At 49.4% G+C, this 14,434-nt stretch overlaps 1 protein-coding gene across 2 annotated transcripts; it reads left to right on the top strand.

Moving 5' to 3' along the window:
• The first annotated feature begins 4,118 nt into the window (after positions 1-4,118).
• Positions 4,119-5,815, top strand: LOC128730917 (mitochondrial pyruvate carrier 1). 2 transcript variants are annotated; one of them, XM_053824007.1, is made up of 3 exons: positions 4,119-4,259; positions 4,375-4,573; positions 4,641-5,815. In XM_053824007.1, the coding sequence occupies exons 2-3, from the start codon at positions 4,405-4,407 to the stop codon at positions 4,820-4,822; spliced, it is 351 nt and encodes a 116-aa protein (XP_053679982.1). In that variant the 5' UTR covers positions 4,119-4,259; positions 4,375-4,404; the 3' UTR covers positions 4,823-5,815. The 2 variants fall into 2 exon arrangements, with proteins under 2 accessions (XP_053679982.1, XP_053679983.1); XM_053824008.1 differs by having other exon boundaries at positions 4,180-4,246; positions 4,382-4,573.
• The last annotated feature ends 8,619 nt before the right edge of the window (positions 5,816-14,434 follow it).

Raw genomic sequence — 14,434 nt, forward strand, 5'->3', positions numbered from 1 at the left:
GCTTGCTATCTTCCTTCGCGTGTGAGCTTGTTGGCCTCACCCAAAGAATTCATACTTCTGCCATACTATCAGCTGCTCGTTCGCGACCAGCGGTATGCCGGAATCATCTCATCCTGCCTGCCACAACCATTTCTGCCCTCGTAGGGCCGCGTGCCACCAGAGAGAGGGGAGTTGTGTAATAGGTTCCATCCGTCGCATAGCGTTTCGCGCATCGCGACTATAAAAAATATCTTCAAAGAAGAAAAAACAGCTAAATAGACATCGTTCTTGTTTAGAGCTGTGTCTGTGTACGTGCGTGTACTGGACACACTCGGTATATTTATCCGGCGCCGCCCGTGACCAGTTTCCAGGCTAGCGTATTTTTTTGCTATTGCTCGCCTTGCTTCATTCTAACCCCGTAGAGCTCGTACGCGCTGCCCGGATTGACTGGACAGCCTATTTAAAGGGATGAATAGGCGCAAAGAAGGTCCACATTATAATATTTTAATAACAAAAACATTAATATACAGTGCCGCAGCGCAGCGCCGGCCACCGGGGAGACAAGATAATGCTGTCGATGATGCCTGCTCGCGCGATGTGCCAAGATCGGCAGCACTTTTCTTTAACCGGGCTCGCACCAGGAAGGGGGAATCCTTCGGGAAGATGCCCGCGAAAAAGGGGTGAAAATGATGTGCGCTGGACGAGCCATGTGCGCGTGTGTGAGTGTACCGTGGCCGCGCCGCTTTCCCGCTGTGCTGTGTACGTATCCTGCGCACACGAAAGGATGACCATCCCCCCGGGATAGAGAAGACAAGATAGCGATGGTCCTGCTGGCTGCATTGCTTCTTGTGCTGCAACGTGCAAGGGGTTCCGAAGGTGGCCAACAGAGCAGGACACGGTGAGGACGATTGCAGGGCGCATCGGGTTTTAATATATTCACTTCGTGGAATCCCGGGCCCCTGCCGGATTTCGGCGTGTTTGGCGGAATTCTGTTTTTTTTTGTCTCCTCCTAGAGGAGGCTAGCCACCTCTGTTCCGTCGCGTTCGCTCGGACCCGCTTCCCCAGGTCCGCGTAGTGTAACCGCGCGGCGAAGCGTGAAAATCTGCATCGGTGAAGAATCTGGGCGGGGCAGACTCGAGCTCTCGCGATCAGCTCGCAGACAACCCGGATCTCGAGCTCGAGTCTCGAGTCGCATCCTGGAGCGTCTCCGGTGACCTGTTTCCGTTTGGTACGCGCCGCACGGAAAGTGCCGGAAAAGCGCACTTTCCCACAACGCACCGCAGCCCCTGGGGCGAGTGCGGCTCACATCCGCACCTTCCATTAAATGCCTTTTTTTTCGGTGCGCGGACACAATAAACCAGATAACGCATGTCCGAAAGCTCGGGAGAAATCGTTTAGCTGAAGCATACAAGCGGAATGAATAAAAAAAAAACCAAGCACACAAGGCCACAGCAACTTGCGGAACCAGTAGAGCGTTCAGTTGTGGCCCCTCTCGAGGATATCGCCAGATAGCTGCCGTTGGAGATGGGTCTTCGATGGGTATGTTTGTTTTAGCCGTTTCTCGCCTGTTTGCTCTTGCGTTTTTCGGTAACCGCGAAACCACCGGCGTGGATGCTCCTTTGGGCGCCCCCGGGTGCAACGGAACCGGTGTCCGGCAGGACGAAGTGAGAACGCGGTGGCGAAAAACGGCGCCCGAAAGCCTGCATGTCCTGCCAAGGGCCAGCGTTTGTTCGCCGATTGGGGCAACCGCAACCGATTCCTGAGCGTCGACGATCGTTCGACATACGTTATGGCATTGTGTCCGTTTAGCAAGGACTTCGTTAAGCAAAGGTGCGCTACTTTGAGTTATGATGGGCAATTAGCGACGCCATTACGCATACGAGCAGCTGGCGCCGGGACTAATGCGATTTTGATGGCTATTGCGGGACGATGTGTGAGTCTGTCCTTCAACATCAACTGCCTGTATGTCGATGTCTCGAACGCTGCGCTTCCCGTTTTTTCCAATCGATCGGTGTCTGCGAACGTAGCGTAACCGATTTGGGGTCCTTTTGCCTTATTTCCAAACGTCGCGGAAGACACTGTTCGACCTTTAACCCAGGTGAAACGATGCCACGATCGGCGTCCGAAGAAAGGTTTCCCATTTAAAACCAGTTAACCCAAATTACCCCGAAAAAGGTTGAGCCGTGCCGTGTCAATTCGGCGCCCAGTTAAGCCTTTCATTAATGCGTTTATGTACGGACGGGTGTCTTTTTGCGGTCAACGTGGCACCGTCGCGCACAAGTGTATGAAATAAGCGGTGGGGTCCAAAAAAGGTACGACCCGAGAGGAAACTAGCTGCCGGAACTAGTCGCTGGGGTGAGCGTGAATAGAGCGCAGAAAAATGGGAACTAAAATGGAAGAAAAAATACAGTTTTGACCCATCGCGATCCTGGGTCACCTTGGGCCATATTCGCCCCGGTTGGTTCGCATCCCTTTCGGGTAGGTTTTTGTGCGGAAGTACTTGAGTACGTCAGCTATTAGTCGCAGTGCCGACGCGGCCGTCTGCAGCTTCCTTTTGTTGTTTTTGGGGTCTTTTATCCGTGTGACCGGCCGGTCAGGACGGCTCGACCGTCGGGAGAAGCCGTGGTCAGTCTGGAGGCCCAGTAGCGTGCTCTCGTGCAGCAGGACTCATCTTTCACCCGGTTCCTGTTGCTCGCAGCCAACGCGCTGAAAGGATATCGGGTTATGCATTGTCCGAGTGAGGGAAAAAAATCCATTTTCTCATGCAACTCAACCAACGGCCGTGGCAGCCGCAAAGGAGCCATAAATCAAAAATAACACAAAAAATCGCCGTAAAAAGGAAACGCGTCGAAAGAGGGCAGTACAGAGATGAGAGACGAAAAAACACTCATACACACACGTGGACGGCAAGGAACAAAAAGGAGCGAATGTTCGGTGGCGGATGGAAAGCACGCAGCAGAGTTAGCAACCGCGGAAGGCAAAAAGAGAGGCAATATAGGCGGGGATCACGGGAAGAGCGCTACCAAGGATTCGGATGCCGTGGTGCACGCAAGGACAAAATTTATTCATTTCCTATTTGTATTTAGTCTTATGCGATTGAACAAAACAAATCGTTCCACTCCTGCCCAGCGGACTATCCGTGGGGATGGGACCCGTTGGGCAGTCCGAGTGAAATCGCGAAGATCGGCATGGTGGGATGCATTAAGTGCTGTTGCACAGGGGGGTAGCGCACCGGTGCTGTTGCGTCAGTAGGGGTGACCGACCCATCCTATGAAATATTTGTCATTTCTGAGCATGGAACTTAGTGATAAATCTGTGATCTATATCAGAGTCTTACAGTATAGAAGTTACAGCTCACATTGCTGTTTAAATTATGCATTAATTTTTTTATAAGTTAAAGTTTAAATGAAAAATCATCTATGCTACTCTATTAGGAATATGCACATGGTTGACCATGATATGCCCATGGCCACGTGCGAAGGACACATCCTGTTGATTGCACAGGTCTTTGTGCTTAAAATAACGGCTATCATGTCCTTCAACTGACTGAAATATTTCATAACGAAACGAAAGTTTATGAAATATTTCAGAAGAAAAATTGAGCAACTGAGCAAACTCATTGTCGTGGTTGAACCTGGTTAAAAGCGTTTTATACAACGAAATAGACACTATCAGAACGAATACTATAAAGGAGGTAATATATTCCAAATAGAACGGTTAGAATGTCAAAACACAATAGAAAAAATGGTAGTTTACCTTTCGTATTTACGTTATAGTGATAGGAAGTATTCACCTTATATACCTAAACCTGTCATGCTGTTTTCGGGATCAAGCGGCACCTACCATATGACTGTCAAATCAAACTTGTTTACTTTATTCTGGTCCCTTGATATTAAAAAGGAAAATTTACTGCAAACCTATATGTAGTCTGAACATTTTGTTTCAGTGATAAAGTAGCAAAAAATCTATGATTTTTCTGCAACGATTAGAAGGAGCTGTGTGCTAGATTCATCACGAATTTCCGGAGCGTATAAGCCGGATTCTCTTTTCCTTTTACGTATCTTGTCAAAACATCGTACCAGAAGGAAAAGAAGAAGGTGTTTATATTTGCATTAATTGTTCGATATCTGTCGTGTGTAAATAACGGTGCTATTGCTAAGCGCTAGCAGTATATCGTGCGGATATTGACCGCATGAGCTAGGAAATCAAAACAGACGACCTTGAATTTTTGTCTCGTCACCTTGATTTAAAATTTTAGCACATTGCGGTAGGTCACATAGGTAAGCATCACACGAAGCATAAAGATTTGATGATTACGCAATCAGATGCTTGCTATTTAATGTTATCGTGTTCCGATCAGTACAGTAGTTTTGAAATAAAAAAACTCCTGTTTAGTTTACAGATAGTACAACCTACGCAGTAAAGATGGCAGCTATGGGAAGAAAATTACTCAACAATCTCAAAAGTAAAGAGTTCCGTGATTATCTTATGAGCACACACTTCTGGGGACCGGTAGCTAACTGGGGTATCCCTATCGCTGCTCTTGGTGATCTGAAGAAAGATCCAAAGATCATATCCGGAACAATGACCACTGGTATGCGTTGAAGGAATTTTGTTTAGGCCATCATGTAAAAATATTTACTCAATATATCTTGTTCCAGCTCTCTGTCTATACTCGCTAGTTTTCATGCGTTTTGCGTGGAAAGTTCAGCCTAGAAACATGCTACTCTTTGCATGCCACATCACAAACTTTGCCGCACAAAGCACACAGGGTGCCCGTTTCATTGAATACCATTATCTGGGTGGCAAGAAAAGGATTAGTAATGCGCAACAGACGGCTTAGTGTCTACCATCAGACATGCCAGCAGTAGAACAATTGCAACATCAAAATGGAAAAAAGGAAGGAAAAGTGATTAACGTCATGCATAGCATAAAAGTGTAATGAAGGCAAATATCGGATTATGATTTGTTTGTAACATAGTTAACAAGGTCCTTTCGAAGTTGCAAAATGAAGGAACAAAGAATCTTTAAACGAATAGCTCGTTTCAATGGGCAACGCCGAGAGATTTAAGCTACAAAACGATTAAAACGATAAACAATGATGGGTGGAAACTTGGTGCTCAAACAGAAGACCCATGCTATTGCACGATATAACATAATTAGAACACTATACGGGAATAATGGTACCTGTTCGAATAGAAAAACCGTACGACATTTTACAATAGTCTTTCTTCGGTCATGTTAACGGTAGAAGCAGCTTTTTATAGAGTAGGTTTTTAGACACATTTATCATGCAACTTTAATGCACGCGATATTTTAGAAGCGCACGATACTATACAATCAAGTGGGATCGTTACTAGAAACGTTATCGTAAAATTTCACGATAGACAGTAGTATTGACACTAGACAACAAATCTTTATACCTAAACCTGTTCTTCCCGCCCATTTCAAAACCCGTACTTCATTGTTATTCGTAAAAGGCATTAAAAACAGTAGCTAAAGTGGTAAAAGAGGAAAAAAAACTGGGATAAAATTAGAACATCTTCGAATTATGAAGGCTCGAAAATTATAAATTCTTCCTTAAACAGTTTGCCAAACGCAGTTTCAACAGCTGCCGATTGAAACTCTCTACCCAGTGATGAAACATGATGCTGTGGTGAAACATTCTAGTACAGGACTCAGTTATCTCAAGGATCTAACCAAACAACCCAACGATAGGGGCATTGTGTTCTATTTTAGCAACCATTTGTGTTTACCAGCGAACCTATAAGGTGTAATTTTGTAACGAGAGATTCTTTTTATTTGTTGACAATAAAGATGGAGAGTAGTCGCACCAGGTGCCGAAGTAACACTTTTTTGAGCATCAGAGCATCGAAATCGATGAAATTTTTCTTAATCAGCCCGCCCACCTGTCGGTGAAGGTGCTAAGGTGTGAACATAATAATAAAACCAACGACAATGGGTCTATTTACAGTCATTATAGCACTCTCGCAAAGCAACGACGTGCAGCGAACTGTAAATTCGAAAATAAACACAGATTTTCTGCATCCTTTCAATTGTGCTAATTGGCGCGCTTTACTGAGCCAGCGGACGTGACGAAGCGCTGCAGACAGTGATTCACGTTTAGCGATATCGACCACTGCAGTTGCTAACCAATTCCAGACACAAACACATTCCCCGAGTACACACGATATTTTTGAATGGTGTTTTCGATATGTTGACCATTTATTTATCAATCAATATGGCTAACGGTCGCATATCGGAGTATGGCTGAGTAAAATACTTGAGACTTGTTGCATCTTTGCAAACTATCAATTTTACTGTAGTTTTACTTCTTTTTTACATTTACTTACTTTTATTTTATTGAGGAAGCACGGAATAATGCCAGATATGAGAGAAATGCCTATTTTGCACCTACTAAACCGGTTATTGATTTTTTGTGTACTATTTAATGTATCAAATATGTCATTAACACTGGCAGGATTGCTTGACTGCACTCCTGTATAGCCTACTTAAATGGGTATTATGTTTCGAATTCTATTTCATGTAACAAATATATTATTAATACACCTAGGAATCCTTCCTGGGGGTATATTTTCTCGAAGCAATATTATTTTGACGTGACCTAAGCTGTACCCAAAATTTGAAATATAGTTTGCACACCACAAACTACCGTCGTTTACACCACACCGTCAATTCATTGCCCCAGTTTTGAGACCTGCGACATATGTCGCGAATTGTTCCCACGTGTTGAGCTAAAAGGCGGCATAATGGTGTGTCGTCACGTTAGCATGAATGTGCCGTATTGCGCACCTGAAGGTTAATGGGCTGAAACACTGTTCTATCCCCACCTCTGGGTTCTGAAACTATTAAATGCGGTGCATTAGCAAATCCCTTTAAACACGGCGTTGTTTTACGAGCTCTGTGGTGCGGTCGTCGATCCCAGCAGGCTTTTTGTGGGATTCGATTACCTCAACGGCGGCAATTTTGCAATGCCCCAAAGCTGCCGGTGTGCTTTTCGTGCTTCGACGAAATACACACCACCTGGCGAGCTTTCACGCGGTGGTGAGTTGCAGTGAACTCTCCACACGAACCGGGATGCTGGTTGGCAAGGATGGCAGGGCAAGGATGGGAACTGAAACAGAGGAATAGAGCGAGAGAGAGAGAGAGGGAGTACGATGGAACCGTGCAGTAGCGAAGGAGCAAGGGAAAACGTGAATCGTGGTGGGCGAAACTGGAGCTGGCAGGAGTCGAGCCGAATCTCGGCATCTCGGAGGCGGTGAAGGAGCCAAAGGTTGCACATGCGCGCGTATGGGAGAGGCACGCATCGGCGAGCGCGCTGGTGGTCGGTGTATTGTCGCGAAATCTGCTGCCCCACCGTCCTGGTTTTGGTGGTGTTGGTGTGATAAGGAGCCGCTCCCAGCGTGTCCCGATACGGGGCGTTGGAGCAACAAAGCGGAAAAAATACCCTCCAACGTGGGGCGATGGGTACGGGCACAGGGCACAGGGCAGGAGTGCAAAATCCTGACCCTTTTCGACGCCTGCCTCACGAAGAGAGACGAAGAGACGCCCTCTCGTGGGTTTGCGAGAATGTGTCTGTTTGTGTGCGAGAAACACAAGCGAACGCTCCACAGCATCTCTTGTGCCAGCAGCTTGGGTTGTGGTGGCTTGGCGATCCTTTGCCGATCCCACGTACGGACACATACACACAAGCACGGTGGTGCGCGTGTAGTGGCGCCAGAAGAAACCCACCCGAGATGGCCAGACCAGAGAGCACAACCGAACGGTGGCAACCGTGCCAGAGTCGTCTGAGTGCCGAGTTAGTGTGGTCGAGCGAAGTAGGACTACGCGAGGACTTCGCCTGCTCGTAGTATCTCGGTTGGTAGTTTGACCGTGCCCTAGGGTGATACCGTGGGGAAAGGATCCTGCGGGTGAACAGTGCTGGCGGTGGGGTTAGGGCTAGGGTTTCTTCGGGCCCGTAATCTCGTATCGGGGCCACTTTCCACAGACGCGATAAATGGAAAGAGGGAAAATTAAAATGGAAAGCAGTGTAATAATTATAACATAAACCCACCCGTGGTCGTGTGCATGTGCGTGTGTATGTGTGTGTGAGCGTATGTGTGCGCCCTTCTTGCGTTGGAAGGTGCAGCGATGGAGGAGCACCATTTTAAGGGCTCGCAAAACGGAACAGGGAGACCCTAGGCAGTGCGACGACGGTACGTGTTGGAGTGCTCGGGGCGGGGCAATGCGCCCGCGAGTGCGAACGGGCGTGATAATTGATAGCAGCAGCAGCAGGAGCGTGTGTGTGTGTGTGTGTCTGGAGATAATCCTCCACGCGCGGAATAAATCACCCGGACCCGCTCGAAGGGCCAAACTGGTGGCCCAGTGGAGGCGCTGCATCAGCTCTGGTACACCGAATAGGGCGGAACGAGCCCTACGATTTTCCACCCCGTTTAGTGCGGAGAACCAGCGAGTACCGCACGGACGGATGAAAAGCGACAAAGAAGAAGCAGACGAGGGTTTTGTGTCAATGGAACCAAAAAACGTTCCGCACGGAACGGAATCCTTGCTCTCGCTCGCTCGCTCTCACACAAGCCCCGTGTGAGCTTTTGCTGTTTCCCTCTCTTTCTCACGCTTTCTCTCCCTCTCTCTCTTTCTCTCTCGCTCTCTCACCGTCGCTTGGCAAATCCACTTCACTTTGGGGTGGTGGTTCATTGTCGCAGGCTACTGTGTTGAAATCAGCTCTGGCTCCACTGCACTGGCTGGATGCACTCGGAACGTTGGCGTTGCAGTGGTTGCACAGGCACAGGTGGGAAATGGGCCACCCAGGCGAATGTACGCTGCACAATGGGCAACCGCCCAATAATGCACCCCCCCCCCCCCCCCCATCTACCTCGCACCCAAGGTTTAAAGGACGAGGTGGCGACTGTGATGACGACTGGCACACGCCCCAGATGATCGCCACGGTTGGCGCTGTTTTACGGGCGTGTGCGATTGGAGAGAGAGAGAGAAAAAGAGAGAGAGAGAGAGAGAGAGAGAGAGAGAGAGGAGAGAATGAAAGCAAGAGAGAGAGAGAGAGAGATGAGGTCCGACGATGGAAAGGATATCCTCGCAAAGCGATTGAAAGAGTGGGGCAGAAACCAAATCGCTAAAAAATCGCTAAAACCGTACCACCGCAGGGTGAGAGGGCTGCTGTGGAAGAGTTCTTATGGCGGAAAGGTGGATGGTGAAAGGATGAGGGGGGGGGGGGGGTGGAAACTGGGCGGAACATCACAAGAGAGCATGCGAGAGTGGAAAATGTGCGTGCCGTTTTAGAATGCAAGAGACTGAAGTGCATCCTTTTTTTTGTCGTTTTTCCCATGGAAAACCCAACCCAAACGGTGTGGAAAACCCAAACGATCGCTTCCGTGGAAACTCCAACCGATCGCTCGAACGCTTTATAAGACCCACACCGTGAGGGCTGACGTGTGCGATCTACTGCGACAGAGGGCCCACGGCTGGGTGTAGCCTTTTCCACGCTCGCTCAGGGTGGTTCTCCCTTTGGGGAGTTTTCCGTTTCTCTTCCTGCCAACACCGACGGGTACGCACGTTGCGTCGAGGAGCATTCTCTCGTTTGCGTTCCAGCTCAGGCGTTTCCTTTGGCACTGCTTCTCTCACTCTCTCAAGTGGGATGTATGTATGTGTTTTTTTTTGCTCGGTTGTTGTTGCAAAAGATTCCTCTAAGCGCGATGAAGCCCTCGGATGGCAGCAAAGAGCGAATCCTGAGATGCTGCCTATTGTTTCAATCTTCCGCAGCACGCACCGTTTGGGTGGAACGGTGTAAGGCGGGTGGGCGGGCTCGAGAGGCGATCGGAAGCTCGCTAACGTTGGGCTAAATTTGAATTTGCGTTGACGAGGATCAGTGTGAGTCGCGGCCGTATGGAGCACGACTTCAAACGGAGTTGAGACTTGTTGTGCCCCAAAAATCACGTCCAGGACAACCGGCGTGGAAATGAATGAAACGAGTCTTTGACCATAAACGACCCAAGGGTTATGCTGCTCGAGAGCTGGCGGTGAACAAGCCACCAAAATGGAGTGCGCTTGTGATGCAATCACCGCTCCGCTTTTAGTTAATTTCGCAACCCTGCTACTGTGGCTCCAAAGACCCTCCCAAATTGCCGTTGCACGCTTTCACAATGCGCCCTAGAATGGTTCGAGTATTCGAGCCCTTCGCCAGGACACCACAAGAACCTAAGACAGCCAGCATCAGCGCATGGTTTATGTAATTTCAAACCAGCTCGCTCGCCTTATCTCGATCCGGTGGCCGACGACGATGACGACGGCGCGCGTGTGTGTGTGTGTGTGTGTGTGTGTGGTGTGACTGATACCAAAGTGGCAGACAAAAATTATCTGTGACTTGACTTAAAAGAGCGCAGAGAGAAAGCAACAACAAAAAAAAGGCAACAAACAAACGGAAAATACGAGTGCAAGGAAAGGGACAAAAACTCTCCACTTGGCGAAGCGGGCGAACTGCTGACAACTCCCTTTCAACTGTCAAACGGTAGCGGTCCGAAGTTCAAAAGGCAGAGGCCCCCACCGTTGGGGTGCTGGCAGGATGGAGTGCAAGGGCGAAACATGCGTGTGTGTGTGTGTGTGTGAGTGAGCAAGAGCGAGAGAGAGAGTGATGGAAAGAGAATAAGCGTCTGCGCGTGAGAAAAATGGAAAACGAGCCGCGGAAAAGCGAGCTCGAAAACGAGAACACGAGCCTTACAACACGGTGCACTGCTCGACGGGAAGGATCTCGGCCTTCTCGCCGTGGGTCTCTATGTGTGTGCGGATGGGCCAAGCGGCCCCAAGCCGAGATGATGATGGTGCCGAAAATATGTCAAAGACCGTACGTACACTGATGCTGTGTGCAGATAGCCGTTTGCTCTCGCTCGCCCTGGGAGAGCTTGGAGCTTGTTAAGTGGAAATGCGAAAAAAAGAGAGCAATACACAGAGCGAGAGAGAGAGAGGGCACGAAACGGTGTGGCAGTCTGCCAGGAGCAAAGCGGGAGGAGGTTCACAATCGAAAGCTACCGACCGACGTACATGTGTGTGTGTGTTTTATGTTGTGGGGCGCGGTGGTTTATGTCCGCGCCAGCGTGGCCACGGTTGCGGACTCGTTTCGGACTGTTTTTCTTCGGATTACATTCATGGCTTTTAAAGAAAGCGCCTTCGTGGTACTAATGTCGCGGCTGCCGTGTCCTGTTTTCGCGCACGCTTTTGCAAAACCCCACACGGGGAGGGCGAGTCCCACGAGTGATGAGGAATGATCGGGATGCGATGGGATGGGTGTGAGAAATTTTAAAACGCACACCCTGTGGGTGGGTTTTGGAGGACGCAGGACAAGCGGACGGCCGGTTGCAAAGGAAAGTAGGTTGCAAAAAAAAAACAAGATAGGAGGATGCGGAGAAAAAGAAGAGCAGAACGTCGGAAAATCAGTGGGGAAAAGCAGTGGAGGTAAAAAAAAAGCCAAGCCACCCCTAAAAGGAGTGGTGCCTGCTGCGAATCTTCGCACATCGTAAGAAGATTGCATAATTTCCGCCCATTCCGTACCCGTGCTCGCTCAGGGATCAGGTAACGCGTCTCTACTGCTGTGAAATCGTCCTGTCCGTGTACCGGTTGGTGTATCACGCGCGTATCTCGACCCACTCCGGTCGGTGAGAACTATTGTCTCTCTTGTCTGATGTCCCACGATATGGTTTTGTGGGTGAGGCATCGCGCGTGCTAAAAGAGGCGAAGGGGAAGAAAATCGCTTTTGAAAAGTTTAGCTACTCCCTTGGATCCTCCCAAGGATCTCGATTCCCGGAACTTCTCCCGCCATCGCGGGAACTTCGGAGTTCTTTGAGCAGCACAACTTCATCAATCACGTTCGGTGGATTGTCCACGTCCGGTGTCCGGCATCGAGCGGACAGATAATAGTGCAAAGGCCCATTCACTCACTCTCTTTCTCTCTCTCTCTCTCTCGCTCCATTGTTCCTCTACGACGTCCGGGTAGTTCCTTATGTGATTTTCCGGTCGTCTTCCTTTGTGCGGCCGTACAATGGCGCCCACCAAACGGGTGACAAATTCTCGAACGTAACATGTCAATGGAATGCGATGTGAGCAGATGTTCCGGTTGGGCGTACGTGGAACCTGCCGGGGAACGAGACCTAACCGGAGTTGAGGATAGAACCGATGTTGGGTTTACGATGATTGACACTTTTACTCACGAGCTGAGGAAGGACCTCTGTCACTCGGTCACCACTAGACTCGCGTCTGGTCGCTGCCACAAAGATAGAGGAAGAAAAAGGAAACGAACCCCTATGCTCGAGGCCGGACGTTTCGGTTCCGTTCCATTAGTTCGAAAAACGTTGTTCGGAGATGGGGGAGAAAAATCTTCCCCCCAACTCGTGAAAGCTCGCGAGGTGAAGTACCACCGAGGCGAAGGACTCGCGCAAGGCTCGGCGGTATGATAAGGAAATCGAAATGTCAGATGCTGACAAATTGCCGCTTGCATGGGACAAGCACTCTGTCGCTCGTACCTGCAGTCCATCAAACCAGCGTCCTGAATCAAGCGTTTGCGAGAGAAACAGAGTGATAGAGAGTGAGAGAGAAGGAGAGAGAGAGAGAGAGAGAGATAGAGAGTGGGACGTATAGGATGGTTTGCTGTGGTTTATTTCGAGCCTTGATGCGAGGCAGCATCTTGTGGGAGCTTCTTTCGTCCACCAAAAAGGACTTCAGAAGGGCTTTTAGTTGCTGACAACCTTCCTGTGTCCGTGGACCAGTTGGCAGGAAGCTGCACCCTCCTGGACGGTTGCCAGAGTGGCCTCATGTTCCCGGTTTGAGCGCTGGAATGGCGATGGAAGGTGTCCCGAAATCGAACATGCCCTAAATGCTGGGACCACAGGATGGTGTGCTATATTTTTAGCAGGCCTCATTTTGGCGGGTTTCGGGACTCTTTAAATTGACACTTTAAAAGCGTCGATTGGTTCGTCGTCACCAGAGCGATGGAACGATGGATTGCGTGGCTTAATTGAATTTTGACATTAAATCATTTACCCATTCCCGTCGTTGTCGGAGTGTTTTTACTAAGTGAATCAACCATCCACGAAAATAACCGCAATTAGGTGGCAATTACAAGCCGCGTTGTTTCTTGCGCCATTACGTTTACCGCTTCGGTTATGTAAAAACTCCGACCAACAGGACGAAAAAGATCGTCTAAACACGCCACAACATGCCTGGACGCAGTTTAGGAAAAAGTTTTATGTTGTAACATTCGCAGCAAACTCCTAAAACAACGTCAATGACGTTTGGTCGTCTGCCGTGCTGAATGCTGACCGTCGCAGCTTTGCGAAGCTTCCTACAGCACGATAAACTCATCGCAACGGGAACTGGTGCTGTGGGCTGGCAGGAAAATCAATCAGCTGTCCCGATTGCGCGCAATAAATAACCGAGAAATTGTCATGCCGAGCATTAAAACCGCACACACACACACACACGCACACCAGACAGTGCGTCGGCTGTCTTAAATCTGCTTTTATTGTTCTGCCTGTCCCTTGGAGCTGGCCGTCACTTGGCGTCACTTCCTTGCTCAGCACCTTGATGCCAGCTTCACCCTCCCCGTGGGGGTTTCTCGCCATTCGGCACCACCGGAATCATCAATCATCGCTAAACATCCGATCAGAAGCGGTTTTATGGCACCACCCGGACCCGGGACCGTTCCGAACTGGCGCTACTTTCTCATTTACTTAACGCACGTACACGGAACGCGCGTTTACGGCCGCCTGGGGACGTGCCCTGGTAAGGTGCAACCCCACCGGTGTCACGCGGGAGGAACGATAATGGTGTTTTATCACCTTCTCGGCTTCCGCTGCTGGTGGAACAGCGACTACCTGGCGTTGCACAGAAGGGTCGGCCTGGCCCTTCAACTGGCCTGAAGTGGACCGTCCCATCGAGTGAAGGGCACAGTGGCACTACGCTCGAACCAAGTGGTGCACAACAAAAATGGATGAAATTGTCATCGGGGCCCATCGATGGCGCGCGCGCCAGAAGCACTCTCGAAGGCATCAAACAGTCGGCATAAGTAGCTTCATCCTCGAAGGGTGACGCCCGAACCAAACACCGGCCGTGGGTTTCTTTTTTCTCCTTTTGGAACACTCTTACGCGCGCGCCTTCTTTGGTCGATTGTTTGTTTTTCCCTTTCGTGGTTTATCTCGCGCGCACCCTCTCTCTCTCTCTTGCTTTTGCCGAGAGGTTTTGATCCCGCAAAGAGTGATTTGATTTGCAAACAAAGCCGATACGCCGACAGCCGGGCTGGTCTTTATAGCTGTGTGTCTCACGATCTTGGGTGTGCGTGCGTTTTCCCACGAAATTGTGATAGTTTTTCTTTTAGCTATGCGCCTGCTAAAGCACGACACTCCGCTCTACCGATGGAAAGACCATTTTGAAGCCT

Source organism: Anopheles nili, chromosome 2 (genome assembly GCF_943737925.1).
Source record: "Anopheles nili chromosome 2, idAnoNiliSN_F5_01, whole genome shotgun sequence".
In the NCBI taxonomy this organism is placed as follows: domain Eukaryota; kingdom Metazoa; phylum Arthropoda; class Insecta; order Diptera; family Culicidae; genus Anopheles; species Anopheles nili.

Coding starts and splice junctions, on each gene's coding strand:
- LOC128730917 (XM_053824007.1), top strand. CDS start 4,405: ATGGCAGCTATGGGAAGAAAATTACTCAACAATCTCAAAAGTAAAGAG. Junction 4,574..4,640: donor ATCCGGAACAATGACCACTG/GTATGCGTTGAA, acceptor ATCTTGTTCCAG/CTCTCTGTCTATACTCGCTA.